Below are 22,132 nucleotides of genomic sequence, written 5' to 3'. Positions count from 1 at the left end.
ATGGAGTTATGGAAACACCATAGGCTACTCAGTTGTTTCTGTATAAACCCAGGCAAACTATTTTTTTTTATTGTTTTAAGCAGGGATGCTCAACCTGCGGCCCTCCAGCTGTTACAAAATTACAAATCCCAGCATGCCCTTATAGCTGTACACTGTCCAGGCATGCTGGGAGTTGTAGTTTTGCAACAGCTGGAGGGCCGCAGGTTGAGCATCCCTGCTTTAAAGGGTTTCTCCTTGAATGGTTATTAATGACTGCAAGCAACATGTCCTAGAATGTGACTAAGATGGGTTGCCTACACTTTACATTGGTTCATGTAACAGGAATGATTGCTTAATTGCTGTGTATTGTAGGGCAATAAATGGTAATGATGCGAACCTATGTTTGATATGACAGCTGTTTTTTTGTCAGAGGAACAGGGCATGACCTCGACATTCCTGTCGAGCTGCTCAGCCATGCCAACATATTGCACAAAGGATCATAATATTACTATATACAGTATTATACAGCAGAGTTCCTGATTTACAATAGAGAGAACTGTAACTATCCTGTGTAGTATGGGCTGGACAAAAATGTTCACCAGTTTAAAGGTAAGCCATGGACCAATGTATAACAAGTCCCCTGTCCCTCATCTCCTCCCACTCTGCTCCGTGATTGGAGGCAACCTGTACAGGTCACATTCTAAGACAAGTTGCTTGCAGTCATTAATAATCATTGCAAGAAAACCCCTTTATAACCTTTGTTCTCGAAAATATGTAATATTACTTCAGATATTTAATTACTTCTAAATCAAGAGAAGTAAACACCAATCAATGAGATTAGTAGAATCAATGCCACTGGCCAACATGTAGCATTTTGCACGACAGGTCAAAAGTGTGGTCAACACACAGCAAAATAGGAGGCAGTTTCCCTCTATAATAAATATTATAGTTGATAATCTCGAGCCTATCACCAGTTCTTAGAATCTTCCTCCCAACCAAAATCATTCTCTTCATCCCAGCCTTCAGTTTCTGTCTGTAAGAAAATGGGAAAAAATTACGTCAGTATGATCACAGTGACCTTTCTATTCATAAAGTAGTGAAACAGACACTTCCCAAGATTTACTCTAATATATATACAGTTCTCACAAGGGAACCAATGAGTATGACAGCTGAGCTATCATTTTCAAGCATCCCGCAAATATCATTGTAAAGTCTACTGAATCTGACCTGTATACCTGTATGTACAATGCGGCATTGCTAGTGGGATATTCTTTTACTAGGCGTACAGATAGGGCAATCTGTCACAAAGACAAGGATTATTAAACAGTGTGTTAACTTCTTGGCCCTAAATATAGATATATCGTGGATCGGGTTCATATATTACTGGAAGGGTCTGATGACAACCCACTGACACTAATGACAAAGTTAGAGGTAGGTAGTAGGTCCTTAAAATGGGCACAAGTGGAGATGAACAAAGTTAAAAAAATTCTATTTGACCGATTCACCGAAGTTTGCCAAGAAATTTAATTAGTTAAGAATTAATTTGTCACAAATCACTATAAATCAGGTATACCCGTACATCATGATGGCTGAGAGAATGTGTGGAGCAGGCTGCTGCAGTAAGCCCGCTCCATACACGGCCGTAACAGTGACAGTAGTTGCCCCATGACATAGTAGGGAGGGTTTTAGCAGCAGCAGTGATGCACACTGCGTTATATGACACCTGCCTGTGTTGCCAAAAATTTTACCGCCCAGTTAAAAATCAGATAGTAACACATCTCCTTTTTTTCTGATCTATTTTTATTTTCTGATTGTATATTTTTTTTAATTTCCTGAACATTATGGACAGGAGGGGACCCTATTGACTTACATGGGAAAATTTTCTAGGCATGCTCTGTGACCTGTGCAGAGGTACAAGGAAAGAATAAGATAAGATTTGACAATCACCTACTGTGAATGCTGCCTTAGGCTACTTTCACATCTGCGTTCGGTGCGCATCCGTCTTGTATCTGCACAGACGGATCCGCACCGATAATGCAACCGCTTGTATCCGTTCAGAACAAATCAGTTTGCATTATTCTTTCAAAAAAAAGTCTAAGTCAAAACGGATCCGTCTTGACTTACATTGAAAGTCAATGGGGGACTAATCCGTTTTCAATTGCACCATATCGTGTCAGTGAAAACTGATTTATCCCCATTGACTTACATTGTAAGTGACGACGGATCCGTTTGGCTCCACATCGTCAGGCTGACAAAAAAACGCTGCAAGCAGCGTTTTGGTGTCCGCCTCAAAAGCGGAGTGGAGACCAAACGCAGCCAAACTGATGCATTCTGAACGGATCCTTATTTATTCAGAATGCATTGGGGCTGAACTGATCCGTTTTGGTCCGCTTGTGAAAGCCCTCAAACGGATATCACAAGTGGACCCAGAAACGCCAGTGTGAAAGTAGCCTTAGCTATACACAGAGGTAATATAATTACAGGCAGGATTAAAGAGAGATAACTGCAGTAAAGTGGTCTGTACAAATTAAGTGGTGCTAATTATAACACATAGTGGCCAGTGCAATAACTTCAGGCTTTTTTTTGTTTTAGTTTAAATATTAAATGTTAAAAATAACATCATCAAAAAATTATTCAAAAATATGTTAAACATAAAAAGTGATTTAAACAGCAGGTCATTTTCTGATGACACATTCCCTTTAATACTGAGGCACACTAGCTAGATCACCATAAAAACAGATTAAGGCCTCATGTGTGCACCACGCATGCGGACCCATTCACTTGAATGGGTCCGCAATTCCGGAGATGCAGAACGGAGTCACGGAACGGAACACCGGAAGCACTATGGAGTACCTCCGTGGTGTTTATTTCTGTTGTTCCGCACCGCAAATAAATATGACATGTCATATTTTTTGGGGGTGCTGACAGACCACAGACCCATTCAAGTTGAATGGGTCTGGCCCGCTGCATGGATGTTGTCAGTGCACTGGGGACCGCAATTGCGGTCCCCAATGCATGGAATGGCCGCGTGCATGCAGCCCAACTCTGAATGTCGGTGCACTGCACAGTGATGCACACCCTCTGTCCAATATTGTTCTATTAACAGTTTTCAGCAACACTGTCCCTAGCACATGAGCGCTTGTAAATTATCTCCCTATGCTCAGTTTACAGCATAATGGCAGAGACCGCACGGAATGAGGCTTTCATATGGCTATAACATCACAAGGGATGGCTATCTGCGTATTGGCTAGCTGCACGGCATTATGTGTGACCTTCCGTTCCCAGGCTTCTTACTTTCACTTAGTAACATGTCCTTCTGCCATTTTAGAAAAAACTGATTCATTACCACAAGGAAATTTAGCTTTGTTATGAATTGAAGTTTTCCATCGATTAGGGCTGAAGCGATTACTCGATTGAATTGATTAATTCGACACAAAAAAATCCTTGACACAATTTTTTTGCATCGAGGATTTGTTTGTGCCATGTGACCACGGAGCGGGGCTGAAGTGCTTGCTACTCTTACCGCTCAGTGGTCCCCCGCTGGCCCGCACCCCGCTGCACTTTCATCCCTAACACATCGTCTGGAAATAGTGCATGATCTGACGCTGCGTGATATCAGGACTAAAGTGCAGCGCGCAGAGAAGTACGGAGGAGCTGTGAAGTGGCATCCCTACAGGAAAACAATAATTGCTCTTACAGGTAATTGTTTTTCTTGAAACCCAAGAAGGCACCCATGCGAGCGGGATCTCCCATCCAGGACAGGAAATCTGATGAGATAAAAAGGTTCACACCCCAACCACACCTCAGTGATTATAATAACCGAACTCCGGAGGTGTGCCAACCACCAAGAAGAAGAAGAAGAAGCAATAAATCCAGTAATTCCCCAAGACTTAAGGGAATTGAAAAAAAAAAAACACACATATTGTATTATATCAGATATTATACTTATGCAAAAGAAACATTTTTAATTTTCTATTTTTGGGGGGAGGGAACTTGGGGGTGCGGTCATAGGTTTCAAGAAAAACTATTACCGGTAAAAGCAATTATCGTTTTCCCCTAACCCATGACGGCACCCATGCGAGAATAAAATATAAATCAAAAAAATTAGGGGGGGGGGGGGGGGGGACTATGGACTGAAGCACTTTCCTTCCAAAGGCCGCATCCGTGTTGAAATGCAATCTATAACGTTTGAAAAAAGTGTGGGGAGAACTCCAAGTAGCTGCTCTACATATCTGGCTGAAAGAAGCATCGGCCCTTTCTGCCCATGAGGTAGCTACTGCCCTTGTAGAATGAGCTCAGAATTCTGAAGGTGAAGGAAGATCAAGGGAAGAATAAGCCATTGATATAGCATATTTAACCCATCTAGCTATCACACTAGAGGATACTTTATGGCCCCCACACCTTCCCTGGAACTGAATAAGATGGTTTTCATCTATTCTCCAAGGAGAGGCGGAATCTAGGTAAAAAAAAGCAAACACCTTCTTAGTCTGAACAATTAAGTTTTTCCTCTAATGCATTGGCCGGGTTAGGGCAAAAAGATGGAAGAACAACATCCTGATTCATATGGAAATCAGACACCACCTTGGGTTGGAAGGAAGGGATAGGCCTTATGATAACCTTATCTTCCAAGATCGTAGTATATGGAGGAAAGGCAGAAAAGGCTTGAATTTTGGATACCCTTCTGGCCGAATTATAGCAAGAAGGAAGGTTAACTTGTAACAGAGCATCTTAATAGAAATGTCACTTAACGGCTCAAATGGCTTCTGAGATAGAGCTGTTAGAACTGTATTCAGATCCCAAGGAGGAGACAACGTTTCTGAGGGAAGGATGAGCCCAAGAGGCAGCCAATAAAAATCTCCTGAACCAGGGATGCTCTGCTAATCTGAAATCAAAAAAGTTACTTAGGGTGGTTACCTGTACCTTCAAGATTGAAGCTTTAAGATGTCTGTCAAGACCTGCCTGTAAAAATTCTAACACCTTTGGAATTTCTGGACCCCTAAGCGGATTTGGATTATGATCTAAAAGGGAAGAGAACACATTCCAGACCTTTATATTTTTTTTTGAGGTAACCTCTTTTTTACTCTTCAGCATTGTGGAAACCACCTTATCTGACAAGCCCCTTCCTAAACAGATTTTCCTCTCAACATCCATGGTGACAAGTGAAGTAGTTCTGGATTGGGGTGAAAAAGTCTCCAGACTCCAGTCCTGGGCTAAACCATCCACTGCCGATGGGTTGTCCAAAAAAATTAGGTAGAAAAATCCTTTCTACCTTCCTGTTGGCTAGGGAGGTAAACAGGTCCACTTCTTTGTTCAAGCACCAGTCTCCCTGCCTGGGCCTCGGCTTAGAAAGTCTGCTACAGTATTTTCCTTCCCTTTTAGGTATATTGCAGAAAGGAAGAGTCTCCTTGATTCCGCTAAACAGAAAATTTCCTGACATAGATGAAGAAGGGAGGATACTCTCGCCTCCCACCCCAACGATTTATATAAGACACCACTGTTGAGTTGTCTGTATGGAAAATCATACTTTTGTTCCTTACTTCTGGAAGTGCTATTGTTAGTGCCATTTGTACTGCTTTTAATTCCTCGAAGTTGGATGATCTCTTTCTTGTACTCAGATCCCAGCTCCACTGCCAATGCCTGCTCTGGGAGTGGGCCCCCCATCCCCAAGGACCTTGCATCTGTGGTTACTATAGTCTGATTCGCAAATGTCCATGGGATGCCTGCTGAAAGGTGATCTGGTGACATTCACCACATCAGGGAATACAGTTGCAAGAAAAAGTATGTGAACCCTTTAGAATGATATGGATTTATGCACAAATTGGTCATGAAATGTGATCTGATCTTCATCTAAGGCACAACAATAGACAATCACAGTCTGCTTAAACTAATAACACACAAATAATTAAATGTTACAATGTTTTTATTGAACACACCATGTAAACCTTCACAGTGCAGGTGGAAAAAGTATCTGAACCCTTGGATTTAATAACTGGTTGAACCTCCTTTGGCAGCAATAACTTCAACCAAACGTTTCCTGTAGTTGCAGATCAGACGTGCACAACAGTCGGGAGTAATTCTTGACCATTCCTCTTTACAGAACTGTTTCAGTTCAGCAATATTCTTGGGATGTCTTGTGTGAATCGCTTTCTTGAGGTCATGCCACAACATCTCAATCGGGTTGAGGTCAGGACTCTGACTGGGCCACTCCAGAAGGTGTATTTTCTTCTGTTTAAGCCATTCTGTTGTTGATTTACTTCTATGCTTTGAGTCGTTGTCCTGTTGCAACACCCATCTTCTGTTGAGCTTCAGCTGGTAGACAGATGGCCTTAAGTTCTCCTGCAAAATGTCTTGATAAACTTAGGAATTCATTTTTCCTTTGATGATAGCAATCCCTCCAGTCCCTGATGCAGCAAAGCAGCCCCAAACCCTGATGCCCCCACCACCATACTTCACAGTTGGGATGAGGTTTTGATGTTGGTGTGCTGTGCCTCTTTTTCTCCACACATAGTGTTGTGTGTTTCTTCCAAACAACTCAACTTTGGTTTCATCTGTCCACAGAATATTTTGCCAGTACTGCTGTGGAACATCCAGGTGCTCTTGTGCAAACTGTAAACTTGCAGCAATGTTTTTTTTTGGATAGCAGTGGCTTCCTCTGTGGTATGAAATCTTCCTCATGAAATCCATTCTTGTTTAGTGTTTTACGTATCGTAGATTCACTAACAGGGATGTTAGCATATGGCAGAGACTTTTGTAAGTCTTTAGCTGACACTCTAGGATTCTTCTTCACCTCACTGACCAGTCTGCGCTGTGCTCTTGCAGTCGTCTTTACAGGACGGCCACTCCTAGGGAGAGTAGCAGCAGTGCTGAACTTTCTCCATTTTTTAGACAATTTGTCTTACCGTGAACTGATAAACAGCAAGGCTTTTGGAGATACTTTTATAAACCTTTCCAGCTTTATGCAAGTCAACAATTCTTAATCATAGGTCTTCTGAGAGCTCTTTTGTGCGAGGCATCATTCGCATGAGGCAATGCTTCTCGTAAAAAGCAAACCCAGAACTGGTGTGTGTTTTTATAGGGCAAGGCAGCTGTAACCAACACCTCCAATCTCATCTCATTGATTGCACTCCAGTTGGCTGACACCTCACTCCAATTAACTCTTAGAGATGTCATTAGTCTAGGGGTTCACATACTTTTTCCACCTGCACTGTGAATGTTTACATGGTGTGTTCAATAAAAACATGGTAACATTTAATTATTTGTGTGTCATTAGTTTAGGCAGACTGTGATTGTCTATTGTTGTGACTTAGATGAAGATTAGATCCCATTTTGTGACCAATTTGTGCAGAAATCCATATAATTCCAAGGTTTCACATACTTTTTCTTGCAACTGTACCTTGCTTCTGAGAACCGTCCCACTGCCTCAGGATGTCTGTCTGAAGATCTCTGGAGTGGATCTGTGCATATGGAACTGCTGGAATAGTGGATGTCATTTCCCCCAGTACTGCCATTACCTCTCTGAAAGTGCATAGCTAGGACAGAAAAATGGACTGTTTTACCTCTATAATTATGTCCTTTTTTTTCAGGGTGGAAGAAAACTCTTCTGGAGACAAGAGTCTAATTAAATCCCCCAAAATACACAATTTTAGAAGGAATTAGGCTTGACTTTCTCCAATTTATTAACCACCCAAGGTCTTCTAAGGTGGAGCAGAGGAAATTGATATCTTTTTGTAGCTCATTTTTTGATTGAGAGACAATCAGAAAATCATCCAGATAGGGGATCAGCTTAACACCCGACTCTCTTAAAAGGCTGCCACCTCCGCTATCACCTTGGTGAAAACCCTCGGTGCTTGTGAAGGGAAGAGCTTTGTACTGAAAATGTAATAACTCCCCCTGAACAAATACTGCAGTTCTTAAAAACTTTTGGGAGGCAGGATGAATTGGGACATGATAGTATGCATCCTCTAGGTCCAGGCTTGCCATCCAGCACCCCCGGAAGAGAAGATTAATCGTAGATTTGATTGTTTCCATCATGAAACTTTTTGTACAGTAGGGATTTGATCAGTTCCCTGCAAGATCCATTTGTTTTTATTTTACTAGTAACAAAGGGGAATAAAAACCCTTGCCGCTTTCTGCTAGGGCAACTGGGCAAACAACTTCCTTGTCTAAAAGGGAAAAAACCTTTTCCAGTGCCTCCCTTTTTTCTTGATTTTTGGGGCAGACTGTCTGCACAAAAAGATCTTCTGGATAAGACAAACTCCAGTCGGAATCCTTTTTCTATTACATTTTAAATCCATTTGTTTTGGGACACAGATTTCCAAGCTGGAAGGAAATTAGACAGTCTCTCCCACCTGACTTCTGGCATCATTGAGATTAGATTTGTCTTTGGGTTTGTTGTCCTTGGTCTTGAACAGAAAACCCCCAGACTTTCTAGAGAATCTGTCTTTTTCATTTCTATTACTTTGTTTGTTCTTTTGACCTTTGAAACCAGCCTCACGTTTGCGAAAATCTGGGGAACTGGAAACTGCTTTTTGTTGTCCGAGGCTTTCTCTAGAATCTCATCAAGAGAAGAGCCAAAAAGTCTAAAGCCTTTACATGGGAGTGAGTAAAGTTTAGACTTTGAGCCCTGCTCTCCTCTCCAAGACCTAAGCCAGACATCCTGCCTGGCTGCGTTTGACAAAGCCGCAGCTCTGGTAGAAAAACAGACAACATCAGTAGAGGCATCCGCCCAAAAATCTGCTGCCTTATGAAAGATTGTTAGAGAAGCAAGTTACATAACATAGTACATAAGGCCGAAAAAAGACATTTGTCCATCCAGTTTGACCTGTCGTCCTACAAGTTGATCCAGAGGAAGGCAAAAAAACAAAAAAAAAACTGTGAGGTAGAAGCCAATTTTTCTCACTTCAGGGGAATAAAAAATTCCTTGCCGACTCCAATCAGGCAATCAGAATAACTCCTTGGATCAACGACCCCTCTCTAGTAGCTATAGCCTGTAATATTATTACACTCCAGAAATACATCCAGGCCCCTCTTGAATTCCTTTATTGTACTCACTATCACCACCTCCTCAGGCAGAGGATAAGCTGCAGCTTATTCTTATACATCCAGACATTGGGCTTTTTCATTTAATTATTTTATTCAATTGTGTTATCAACCTTTTATTCATTTAATCATCCTTCTTCCTCCTATAGCCACCCGGCCATCTTCTGCCTGTTGCCCCTTGCTGTTGGTGCCCCTAAGGTAAACCCTATACTTCCCTCCTGTTCCCGAATAAAAATAATAGGATTAATTATAAGCAAAGACTAGACCACCCAACATCACTATTCCAATAATACCGACATCCATCCACCACACTCAGTTTTATGTCGCCATATCACACCACCCAAGCACCACGCACTACATCAGTATAATACAAATGCATATTGTATACTACGGTCAAACATTATACATCCCTCACACCATTCTCGTACGTATGTATACATTATATATATATATGTATATACAGACGTGGACAAAATTGTTGGTACCCTTTGGTCAATGAAAGAAAAAGTCACAATGGTCACAGAAATAACTTTAATCTGACAAAAGTAATAATAAATTAAAATTCTATAAATGTTAACCAATGAAAGTCAGACATTGTTTTTCAACCATGCTTCAACAGAATTATGTAAAAAAATAAACTCATGAAACAGGCATGGACAAAAATGATGGTACCCCTAGAAAACACAGAACATAATGTGACCAAAGGGACATGTTAATTCAAGGTGTGTCCACTAATTAGCATCACAGGTGTCTACAACCTTGTAATCAGCCATTGGGCCTATATATATGGCTCCAGGTAATCACTGTGTTGTTTGGTGATATGGTGTGTACCACACTCGACATGGACCAGAGGAAGCAAAGGAAAGAGCTGTCTCAAGAGATCAGAAAGAAAATTATAGACAAGCATGTTAAAGGTAAAGGCTATAAGACCATCTCCAAGCAACTAGATGTTCCTGTGAGTACAGTTGCACATATTATTCATAAGTTTAAGATCCATGGGACTGTAGCCAACCTCCCTGGACGTGGCCGCAGGAGGAAAATTGATGACAAATCTAAGAGACGGATAATCCGAATGGTAACAAAAGAGCCTAGAAAGACTTCTAAAGAGATTCAAGGTGAACTTCATGCTCAAGGAACATCAGTGTCAGATCGCACCATCCGTCGTTGTTTGAGCCAAAGTGGACTACATGGGAGACGACCAAGGAGGACACCATTGTTGAAAACGAATCATAAAAAAGCAAGACTGGAATATGCCAAACTACATGTTGACAAGCCACAAAGCTTCTGGGAGAATGTCCTGTGGACAGATGAGACAAAAATCGAAGTTTTTGCCAAGGCACATCAGCTGTATGTTCACAGACGAAAAAATGAAGCATATCAAGAAAAGAACACTGTCCCTACTGTGAAACATGGAGGAGGCTCTGTTATGTTCTGGGGCTGCTTTGCTGCGTCTGGCACAGGGTGTCTTGAATCTGTGCAGGGTACAATGAAATCTCAAGACTATCAAGGAATTCTAGAGAGAAATGTACTAGCCAGTGTCAGAAAGCTTGGTCTCAGTCGCAGGTCATGGGTCTTGCAACAGGACAATGACCCAAAACACACCGCTAAAAACACCCAAGAATGGCTAAGAGGAAAAAATTGGACTATTCTAAAGTGGCCTTCTATGAGCCCTGACCTCAATCCTATTGAGCATCTTTGGAAGGAGCTGAAACATGCAGTCTGGAAAAGGCACCCTTCAAACCGGACACAACTGGAGCAGTTTGCTCATGAGGAGTGGGCCAAAATACCTGCTGAGAGGTGCAGATGTCTCATTGACAGTTACAGGAAGCGTTTGATTGCAGTGATTGCCTCAAAAGGTTGCGCAACAAAATATTAAGTTAGGGGTACCATCATTTTTGTCCATGCCTGTTTCATGAGTTTATTTTTTTACATAATTCTGTTGAAGCATGGTTGAAAAACAATGTCTGACTTTCATTGGTTAACATTTATAGAATTTTAATTTATTATTACTTTTGTCAGATTAAAGTTATTTCTGTGACCATTGTGACTTTTTCTTTCATTGACCAAAGGGTACCAACAATTTTGTCCACGTCTGTATATATACACCTCACTGAAAAAGCATCTAATTCAGACAGTTTGGAGCACACTAAACCCTTGCCAATACATATGGTCAGAAACTGTCTTTGCGTTCACGTTTGGGCTAGCACTAGTTCCACCAACTATCCAGAATGTTAAAAACTCAACGTGCGATATATACATTTTTTATACACATATATATATTGTGAACATTGAAGTGTTTTCCCCAGGCTCCGGTCCGGGACTTAGGGCATGCTCATGTCCAGGGATCCTATTTAATCCTGCTACTTGTTCTTGGGTGTGTCTCACTCTGGAGAGTGTGCAGACAGAGGCCTGGAGTGGCTCTGTGTGGTCTGAGCCGGGAGGGCTGAGAGACCACGATTCCCCAAGAGACACTGGTGTGGGAGCAGCCTGGAGGCTGCTGAAGGTTGGGCTGGGAAAGCCGCATCTCATCACGGGTGTGAACTGTGCTACGCTTTAGGTGAGTCAGGGAAACCTATGTGTTTAGTTAGGGCCCAGACGGGCAAGGTATTTTATTTTGGCTTTGTGTGTTTTTGCTTTATGCCGTGTGCCACAATAAAGCACAGTTTGGCCCCTAAATCCTGGTTTCTGTGAAGAAGTGTGTGTTTGCAACCCCTGGAAAAGAGCAAATCCCCTACAATATATATATATATATATATATATATTTTATATATATTTTTATGCTGTAAGTTTAATCAATTGATTTATTTACTACAACCGAATTTTACGCGCATATATGTATTTTTCCCATAGATATATATTTCCTCCCCCCAACCGTGTGGGGTCCTCTTTGTGGAGTTTCTGTTGTTTTATTGACTCTGGCAACTCTTCCCCCCTTTTTTCTTTTTGTTGTTTCACTTTAGACTTGATAAAGGAGTTATAAACTCTGAAACGCGTTGTCAACTGAACAATAAAAATTATTTATACCAAAAAACCTTGAAACTGTGGTCGTCCCTGTGCGCCAAAGAGGTACCCTATCGTGTGTTTTCAGACACAAATTACTCTTCTCACCCAAGTGTCGTGTCAATCTTCCCCACTCTACAGGTCCAGTACCGAGCTTGTGGGCCTTGAGGGTTCCACGGGGTCGGCGCATCCGGTATCACCTGGCTCTGACATAATATGCAGCTGCTCGAGATTCTGCACAACACGGTGTGCGTCCACGGCGGGCTGGCTCCTCCTCCTGCTGCATTGTGTACGCGCCTCGGCTCCGTCCCATGTCCTGTTTAAAAGGACCGCCTAATCCAGCACGCTTATTCTCAGACTTACGGTCTCTGGCGACGCCACCTGAAGTGACGAATATGCAACCGAAGCTGCTTGAAAGTGTGCATGCGGCGAGCGTCCCTGAGCCCTGGTCCGCCATTTTGGCAATGAGACGTCGGTGCTGCCACAGCCATGGACCAGGAGACACCTAAACACGGCCACAGCGGCTCCCCTAAGAAGCTTGGGAGGGTGCTGGATAAAGGGCAGACTTAGGCAACTGCTCCGCCCGGAGACTTACGTCGCCAGGGATGGGTCCCGTTATAGTATGGTAGACCCGGACCTTCCCCATCCATTTGAGGTGAGAATCCAAAAAAAACTAAAAAAATTCCTCAGGTACCTCCTATCCGGAGGACAGGAAACCTAAACTGAGGTGTGGTGGGAGTGTGAACCTTTTTATCTGATCAGGTTTCCTTTCCTGGATGGGAGGTCCAGCTCGCATGGGTGCTGTCATGGGTGAGGGGAAAGGTAAGTATTGGCGCTGGGGACATGGCTAGGAGGGGGAGATGGTGGCACTGGTGAACAAGCTGGTGGCACTGAGGGGGGAAAGCTGATGACACTGGGGGGGGGGAAAGCTGATGACACTGGGGGGGGGGACAGCTGATGGCACTGGGGGGGGGACAGTTGAGTTTTTATAAAGAAAAACGTTCTTTTAATTAGTTTTTGGTTATTAGAGTACTTAATTAATCGTTGGACTAATCGATAAAATACTAGATTATAAAAATAGTCGCATGCGGCCCCCATACTGCTGGGCAGAAACACAGCTGATTCCGCAATCAGCTGTGCTTCTGTCCAGAGTGCCACACAGTACTGGCTGCCCCTGGCTGTGACAGAGGTGGGGTGCAGAGGAGAACGGCAGAAGAGGTTTATTAGCGCTTCTGCCTTCTCCTCAATGAGTGCTCTGCAGTGTGCTGCAGTGTGGCATCTTGGGGGAAGACGAGCGCTGAGCTGCAATGTCAGTAGACCCTGATCAGCTCTGCCTTGTAGAAGAAACCCCAGCAGGCTGGATTCCCCTGTAACAGTCAAAATGGTGCAAAAAAAAAAAAAGGCTCATTGTCTCCCAAAGGTCTTTCAGTGACTACTTCGGGATAAATTATGTAGAAAAAAATAAAAACACAATAAAATAAAAAAAGTAAAATACAAATAAAATAAAAAAAATCATCATGTGGCACAAATATGTTTACAAAATAATAGAAAATTATTTAAAAAATAAAAGAAAATACAAATAAAAGAAAAAATTACAAAGGAAAAAGTGCAAAATAAAAGTTTTCACTACCCCCCAACGGCTTTTTATGACCTCTTGGGGGGACATATTATGTAGCAGAAATATATTATATATAAAGTATGTTAAAAAAATACATAATGGCAATGGTTTTGGTTGGTGTGGGTGTTTTTTCTTATCACCCAATTCACATGAAATTATACATGATATAATAAAATGAACAACAAAAAATAGAGTTGCTATAGTTAGAAAAAAAATGACTTTGTAAAAATGTTTTGTACTTTTTCCCCCAAACAAAACTAAAAAATAAATTATATAAAGCCCTATGTGTCACGTAAAAAAAACCCACGTGCGATAAATCACAAAAAAGTCTAAGGTTATTAAGGCCTTTTCAGGTCTGGTCATTCAAGTGTTAACCAAAGAGCGCTTTCCCTGCTAGTAGGGAAAGTGCTTACTGGTTATTACATGGCACCTGTAACTGGGCACCAGCCTCTGCAGCAAAGGAAAGCACCGATTTATGAATAGGAGGCAGGATGAGAGGAAATGTCGCCACTTTTCCATGTTTTTCTGGTAAAAATGATTTTTAATACATTCCTGCAGCAAGGCTCCTGAAATAGAAGATCCATACTTACCTGCTCCCTGCTGCTCTGGTACTCTGCAATGCCTCTGTTGCTACCAATAAGCTGTTAAACAAGGAATCACTGATTTGTCGGCTGCTTTGTGTATTTTATCCCTGTGTAATCAGGAATGTGTTCCCGTTATCGGCAGCAAATTCCTGATTACACAGGGAGGTGTGCTGCTGATAATTGTACATCTTTCATCCTGATAAAATATACAAATAAGCCGACAAACCAGTGATTCCTTGTTTCAGTGATCATTAGAACCAGTGATCATTAGAACTGAATGACGGAGGAAAGACTGTGGTAGTGATCATTCCTCCCCATTCACTTGGTTTGTGTAATAGGCTGATCCAAATGAGCGCTGATCAACATATTTGGACATTTGCGGCCCCTTGAAATAAAGCAAAATGACAATGCGTCCCTCAGACCAAAAAAGGTTGTGCACGCCTGTTATAATGGGAGCTCCCCTTTCCAGTTTTCACAAAGCCTACACTTCGGAAAGATAAGAATAGGGGATGTAACGGATCTCCTAGCACCCCGACCGGGTACCTCCGTCGATAGATGCTCCTAGTGCTTTCCGAGGACTCCAAGCACTCCACTTGACACCGTACGCCCTGCAGACCCCACGAACCGCCGCAGCTTGGTTGGGGTCTCACCGTCCTCCACCCACGCTGGACCTACGACAAGGCTCCCGGCTCCAGTGGGTGAACCTCTCCTACAGCCAGAGAGCAGGAACAGCTCTTACAAGAGCTCGTAGTTATGCCAGGGGAGTATAGCAAATCTTCAGCGTATAGCAATCCCCCAGTTTGATCAGCTATCCAAACACCAGTCTCAGCATGATGAAGGATAAAAAAGGAACACTTTATTGAGGGCTACCCGCCCGTATTTATGCAGGTCCCCATCTGGTGGACACGCCCCCAGGGGACCAGAATGGAGACTGCGACACACAGAACAGATACAACATATCCCCCCAATGCATCATGGTTTCCTCCTCTCTGTCCCAGAGACAACCGAGGGATAATCCAATTATGTCTCAGGACAAAGGGAAAACACCAATACACACGTGGAGACAACAGGACAGGAATCACCACCCAAACACACAATGGCACACCCTCCCAGCAAACACAGACATTTAACATATCCACAGATAGCTCAAGTCTGAGTGCATATCATTAGGTGAATGGCACTCAGAATACACGAATACAATACTATTAGCTATCTGGGTGCCCTCACATAACATACAATTTAACCGAACGCATAATAACATAAAACACAATTCTACAGACAGATTTAAGCTATGCGGCCGGCCTGTCTTCTTTAAAGTTAGTATGGGCCATAATCCTGAGGCAAGAGGCTAGCAACCAGCCCCCTCCAAAACACAGTGGCGAGATTGGTTTCGTCACACATCTCCCCCTTCCAGAGAAGACTAACCAGATACCTGACCTCACGGTCAGTACCTGAGTTAGTCTGGCAGTCCAACCACAACCCCATACTGGACCTGTTGAATTTTGGGGCCTGGCTCTGTTCCGTATGTCCCCAGCTGTTGAGTGGGCATCTGCGACTCCTTGCTGCCTTGTGGTTCTCCAGCTTGGAGCTGTAGGTACTTGGTGGGCAGAGGCCGACTGCGCTCTGCCCAGATGCCAGCTCTTCCGCTGGGGTCGCTTGTGGGGAGTCCGGCTCTGAAGAAGAGGATAGGGGAGGGCAGAGGCCGACTGCGCTCTGCCGAGAGGCCAGCTCTTCCGCTGGGGTAGCCTGTGGGAAGTCCGGCTCTGGAGTAGAGGATAGGGGAGGGCAGAGGCCGACTGCGCTCTGCCCAGATGCCAGCTCTTCCGCTGGGGTAGCCTGTGGGAAGTCTGGCTCTGGAGAAGAGGATAGGGGAGGGCAGAGGCCGACTGCGCTCTGCCCAGATGCCAGCACTTCCGCTGGGAAGAAATCAGTGGGTAGCGCAGGCTCATCCCCTGCCCCCAGAACTCTGTTGGGAAGTAGCTGGGAAGGGGAGGGCTCGCTTACCTCCTCCTCCTGGTATCCCTGCGGAGATGGATGGGGATCTGGACCGACTGTCCAGCATCCTTGTAGGACTGGCACCGAGCCCGCGGTCTCATCTGCGCCCATGCAGAGGGGCTTGTGTTCCCCTTTTCCCGGTATCTCCGGCTGCTCGTGGATGGTGAGGCCGGTTGCCTCTCCTCCCCAGGACTCTGGTTGCTGTAAGGCAGAGGGACCCCGCATCTCCTCCCCCTGGAACTCAGGTTGCCGCTGGGGAGAGAGACCGGTTGTCTCCTCTCCCTGTGATATGCACTGCCGCTGGAGATCTGGGCAGGCGGCCCAGCATCCCTGTAGGGCCAGTAGAGAGACCTCGGTCCCATCTCCACCTGCCATCTGTGGGTCCTCCCAGGACCAGTCTGTGAGGTCCCTCAACATTTGCGAGTCAGGATCACCTGCGTCCACACCTGGCAACTCCGGCTGCTGCTGAGGGTCTGGGCCAGCATCCCAGCATCCCGGTGGAGAGCCCTCGGTCCCTTCTCCATTTGCCTGTTGTGGTTCCTCACAGGACCAGTCTATGAGGACCCCTACCTCTGTAGCTGGTACTGAAGCAGGGGATACTTCAGTCGGGTCTTCCCAGCTGTAGGGTTGTAGGTCTGGGACTGCCACCCAGCTCTCTGGCAGTGTATATTGGGACCGAATTGAGCTGAAGAAGTATTGGTAGTCCTGCTCCAGCTCCCACTCCTTTGTGACTAGAGATGCCAGGTCTTGTCTCACCTCTCTCGCTGTAGCCCAATCATGCATAGCCTCTCTGTAGTCATAGATATCCCAGAACCGGGACTCTCCAGCATCTCCGAACTCCGGTTCTGCGAAGGCCTCAAACAACAGGCCAGGGCCATCATAATCCTCACCCTCGGGTCTGTCGTGCTCAGCCATCCAGGGAGAGTGCCGAATCACATACCACCAGAGTGCCTGGTAGGCGTCATCTAGCCAAAGCTCCTTCCATACCAGACTCTCCAGTTCTGTCACCCACTCATTCAGGGGCTCCTCTCCCAGAAGGGGCATTCGCAGGGCCACTCGCATCCGCAACTGCTGCTCCTCACTGGGGAGACACTCGCCCCGCCGACGCTGTACATCTTCCAGGGCCTCGTGCCAGACTCCTTTCCGGACTGCATCCCTCCAGTCCGGGTCATCATCCTCCTCGTAGTGGAACGCTGTTCGAAGACTAGCCGATTCCATCCTGCTGTAGCCAGGGGCGCTGTACGGATACTAGCGTTGCCCTCAATATACTCCACGAACGGTGTCTCCGAGCTGCTTCTCCTCACACTAGGACGCTATCCCACTGCTTGCCACCAATGTAACGGATCTCCTAGCACCCCGACCGGGTACCTCCGTCGATAGATGCTCCTAGTGCTTTCCGAGGACTCCAAGCACTCCACTTGACACCGTACGCCCTGCAGACCCCACGAACCGCCGCAGCTTGGTTGGGGTCTCACCGTCCTCCACCCACGCTGGACCTACGACAAGGCTCCCGGCTCCAGTGGGTGAACCTCTCCTACAGCCAGAGAGCAGGAACAGCTCTTACAAGAGCTCGTAGTTATGCCAGGGGAGTATAGCAAATCTTCAGCGTATAGCAATCCCCCAGTTTGATCAGCTATCCAAACACCAGTCTCAGCATGATGAAGGATAAAACAGGAACACTTTATTGAGGGCTACCCACCCGTATTTATGCAGGTCCCCATCTGGTGGACACGCCCCCAGGGGACCAGAATGGAGACTGCGACACACAGAACAGATACAACATATCCCCCCAATGCATCATGGTTTCCTCCTCTCTGTCCCAGAGACAACCGAGGGATAATCCAATTATGTCTCAGGACAAAGGGAAAACACCAATACACACGTGGAGACAACAGGACAGGAATCACCACCCAAACACACAATGGCACACCCTCCCAGCAAACACAGACATTTAACATATCCACAGATAGCTCAAGTCTGAGTGCATATCATTAGGTGAATGGCACTCAGAATACACAAATACAATACTATTAGCTATCTGGGTGCCCTCACATAACATACAATTTAACCGAACGCATAATAACATAAAACACAATTCTACAGACAGATTTAAGCTATGCGGCCGGCCTGTCTTCTTTAAAGTTAGTATGGGCCATAATCCTGAGGCAAGAGGCTAGCAACCAGCCCCCTCCAAAACACAGTGGCGAGATTGGTTTCGTCACATAGGGGTTATGAATACAAGGAGCCATTGTGGGTAGAATTACATAGAGGGAAAAACAATAAAATACTCAGTATTTTATTGAAAAGCTACCTAATATAACAAAGTCACCAGAAAATGTACTATTAAGGGAAACTCATGAGGTGGCAAATCATAATGAGGTGATTATTGTAGGGGACTTCAACTACCCACACATAAATTGGAAAATTCTTCTCTCATAAAGAAAACAGGTTTCTATCAAATAAAGATAATTACTTTCCCAAATGGTGCAAGATCTAACTAGAGGGATGGCACTTTAGGACATAATACAGCATGAACCAATAGACCCGATAGAACAGAGGTACAGGTTGGGAAACCATAATAAATAACCAATAACCAGGTTGGGGGACACCAGTAGATAAGAAACCCTAAAATGTTCTCCAATTATTTAAATGATAGAAAGGTTAAAACAGAAAGGGTTAGTCCTTTAAAAAAAAGTGAGGGTGGAGTTGTAGAGGGCAATAAAGAGAAAGCTAATTTATAAAAAAATATGTTTCTCCATTTCGTTCTGTGAAGGAAATGTGAAACAAAATACCACTTGGTAAAAGCTGATAGGTGGCGGCGGTACTTCCCGAACTCCATAAAATAAATCTAATAGTGACGTCAAAGCTGCTCAGTAGTGGTGGTCATGTGTGTTATTCCTGCTGTAGGCGGCATTACATCCACATTTTTCTGGGAGGCTCAATTCCGAGCTTTCCTAGAAAGGAATATGAGTAAGGCTAAAATTAATTAGTTAATAAAAAAGACAGGAAAATGATCATGAGCAAAACTTTTATTAACCCTTTGGATATCGGAGGTTTTTTCAGTTTTTCTTTTTCTTCCCCGTCTTCCTAGAGCCATAACTATTTTTATTTTTCCGCTCACATATCCATATAAGGGCCTGTTTCTTGCGGGACAAGTTGTACTTTTTAATTCCACCATTTAATATGGAATACAATGTAGTGGGAAGCAGAGAAAAAATTCCAAATGGGATGGAATTGGAAAAAAAAAAATATTTTGTCACAATGGCGTTCCCTTTGCAGCAAAACTGACCTGTGCCCTTCAATCTCTGGGTCAGTATGTGTCATGGTCTGGTGTGGTGGACAGTGACACTTTTGCTGCACATGCTTGTTGCTGGTGGCAATGTGTTGTTGTTTGTAAAGCATGCGTGTGCACTTCCTCTTTAGGGCAATTTCCCTTCCCATTCTGATGTGTGGGGTTAAGGTGTGAGCTAGGTGGAGCTGGGTGTGGCTTCATGGCTCTTATCGCAAGGGTCCATTCACACGTCCGCAAAATGGGTCCGCATACGTTCCCCAATTTTCAATGTGGCCGTAATGTGCCATCCGCATCTGCAGATCCGCACTTCCACATCCGTGCTTCGTTTTTTTTACGCCAAAAAAATATAACATGTCCTATTCTTGTCCTCAATTGTGGACAAGATTAGGCATTTTCTATTATAGTGCCGCGATGTGCGGTCCACAAATTGCGGAATAATGGTTGAAATGGCTGCAGTTCTCACCTCTGACTTTAATCCACGAAGCACGGAAAAAAAAAGGCCAGAACTGGGCTTTATAGGATATCCAATAGAAAGAGAAAATCCAGCTTCTTATGGAGTAAAAAATTGTTCTTTATTGGCTCATCGTATAAAATCCACCAAAATCACAGGAAAAAGATGTACAGTGACACCTTTAGGGCTACAGAATCCAGCCCTTCATCAAGACATAAACAAATTGCGGAATGCACATTGCCGGTGTCAGTGTTTTGCAGATCTGCAATTTGCAGATCCGCAAAACACTTACAGACATGTGAATGGATCCTTAGTGTGCTTGGAGCCTGAGTTGATTGGGACTTCAGGTTCTTTGGGACCTGGAGTTATGCGGCCATCCTGGACCTTTCCATCTGTCCAACTTGAGGGCCACCTTGTTGGACATAGATTGTCTTCCCATTGTATCCTCCATGTTCCCCATCGTTCTTGTTTCTATGTTTGGTGTGGGTTTATGTTCAGGGTGTGGTGTACGTCTTGTTTGTAGTTACATGTCTGGTCTGTTGGTGTTGTTTGACCCAGCATGTATGCAAGGCGTTACCCTGTGTGTTGTGCCTCTGGTGAGGGGGCTTCTGTGTTTATCGGAAGGGGAACATCGTTGTCCACCTACCTGTTTCATGTACTTGGGGTCAGGTGGACCCTATCTTGTAAATGACAGCAAGTTCTGTTGTCTTCTTATAATGACTCTTAATGGAACTGTCTTATCCAAATATTATTGAAGAACTAATACAACACAGAGTGACTTATCTTCAGGATCTCTTATCAGGTCGATCTCAACCAGACTTCGATCAGTATGTGATGTTTTCATTCTACTGTTAAGCATAAGGTGGAAACTCATTGGTGTTGTAGTTAAAGGAAATGTGTCAACAAAAAATTACCTATCGTGGGGGGCGTGGCCAAGCAGCCGAGGGAGATGGAAGCCTGAACCTGAGCTCCTGCTCCATTACAGCGTTGCAGACCTGCTAATCCCCATTAGCATCCACCAAACTGACGTCCGTTTCTCCCTCTAAGTCCCTTTATGCCTCCATGATGACCAGAGGCAGGAAGAGCCTGAAAGAGCAGGGCAAACTGGACTTTTTCTTTGCCCAGAAGAAGACCAAAGATGGCGCCGGTGGGGAAGGTCTCCAGCCCTTCCTTCTCATCAGGATCTCACACACCGTCCGGACCCCAGCATAACCAGTCTTCTTCCGGCGCTTCTTATGTGGAGTCCCCTCCTGCAGCGGCCTCATACAGATTGCAGAGAATGGCGGAGGAAACCCTTCCCGCTCCCCCTGAAAACACAGTTACCCAGACCTCACCGACTGCTAGCCCAGACAAGCAGCCACCAAGACATCGTGGTCCCAGCAACTCTGGTGAGTGTATATCTTCCCCCGGGGGCCAGTCGGGTACTCCCTCTATACATGAGGCACTACAAAGTCTGCAGACATCAGACCAACCAGCCTCTGGGACCCTACTAAAGGACATGCTACTAGAATTTCATCACTCCATAACAGCACAGATCGCAAAATCGATCGTCCCGATCCAGGCTACAGTTAAAGAGCTGGGGGATAAAATGGTGCACGTGGAGACCAAAATGGGAGAATTTGCTACTTCCCATAATACATTAATTGACTCCCATGAGCTCCTCTCTGAAGAAGTCACCCAACTTAGAGCTAAAATTGCAGACTTAGAGGATCGTTCCTGCCGGAACAACCTCAAATTGTGGGGGGTCCCAGAAGATATTGCTGCATCTGAATTAGCAGTATATATACAGAAGCTGATACGATTGCTCCTGCCTAATTCTGCAGAACGCGACTTAATAATCGACAGGGCACACAGAATTGTCAAGCCCAAGCACCTGCCTGATGATGTCCCAAGAGATGTATTAGCCAGGGTGCATTTCTTCCACATTAAGGAGCAACTCCTCATGGCCGCAAGGAAAATGGAGACTCTCCCAGCACCATATGAGGGGGTTAAAATATTTTTGGACCTCTCAGCAGCGACACTACAGCTCCGGAAGTCTCTTGCCACTATTACTACTGCTCTGAGAGCACATTCCATTGCTTATAGATGGGGCTTCCCTGTTAAGCTCTTAATTCACAAGGAGGGCTCTTTAGTAGTGATTCGATCAGTAGCTGAAGGGAAAGCAACCCTTGCAT

At 44.6% G+C, this 22,132-nt stretch overlaps 1 protein-coding gene across 4 annotated transcripts in view; it reads right to left on the bottom strand.

Annotated features, from left to right (window-relative positions):
• Positions 1-229: 229 nt before the first annotated feature.
• The window catches only part of SCYL3 (SCY1 like pseudokinase 3), a 445,770-nt gene continuing 423,867 nt past the window's right edge, over positions 230-22,132 (bottom strand). For all 4 annotated transcript variants that reach the window (XM_044301161.1, XM_044301165.1, XM_044301163.1 and 1 more), the window contains one exon: positions 230-1,012. In XM_044301161.1, the coding sequence (XP_044157096.1) occupies positions 947-1,012 (66 nt within the window). In that variant the 3' untranslated portion in view covers positions 230-946. The remainder of the gene's footprint in view (positions 1,013-22,132) is intronic.

This window comes from Bufo gargarizans, chromosome 7 (assembly GCF_014858855.1).
Source record: "Bufo gargarizans isolate SCDJY-AF-19 chromosome 7, ASM1485885v1, whole genome shotgun sequence".
NCBI classification, from domain to species: Eukaryota; Metazoa; Chordata; class Amphibia; order Anura; family Bufonidae; genus Bufo; species Bufo gargarizans.
The sequence above is the reverse complement of the archived record's forward strand: the minus strand, read 5'-3'. Positions and strand labels throughout refer to the sequence as shown.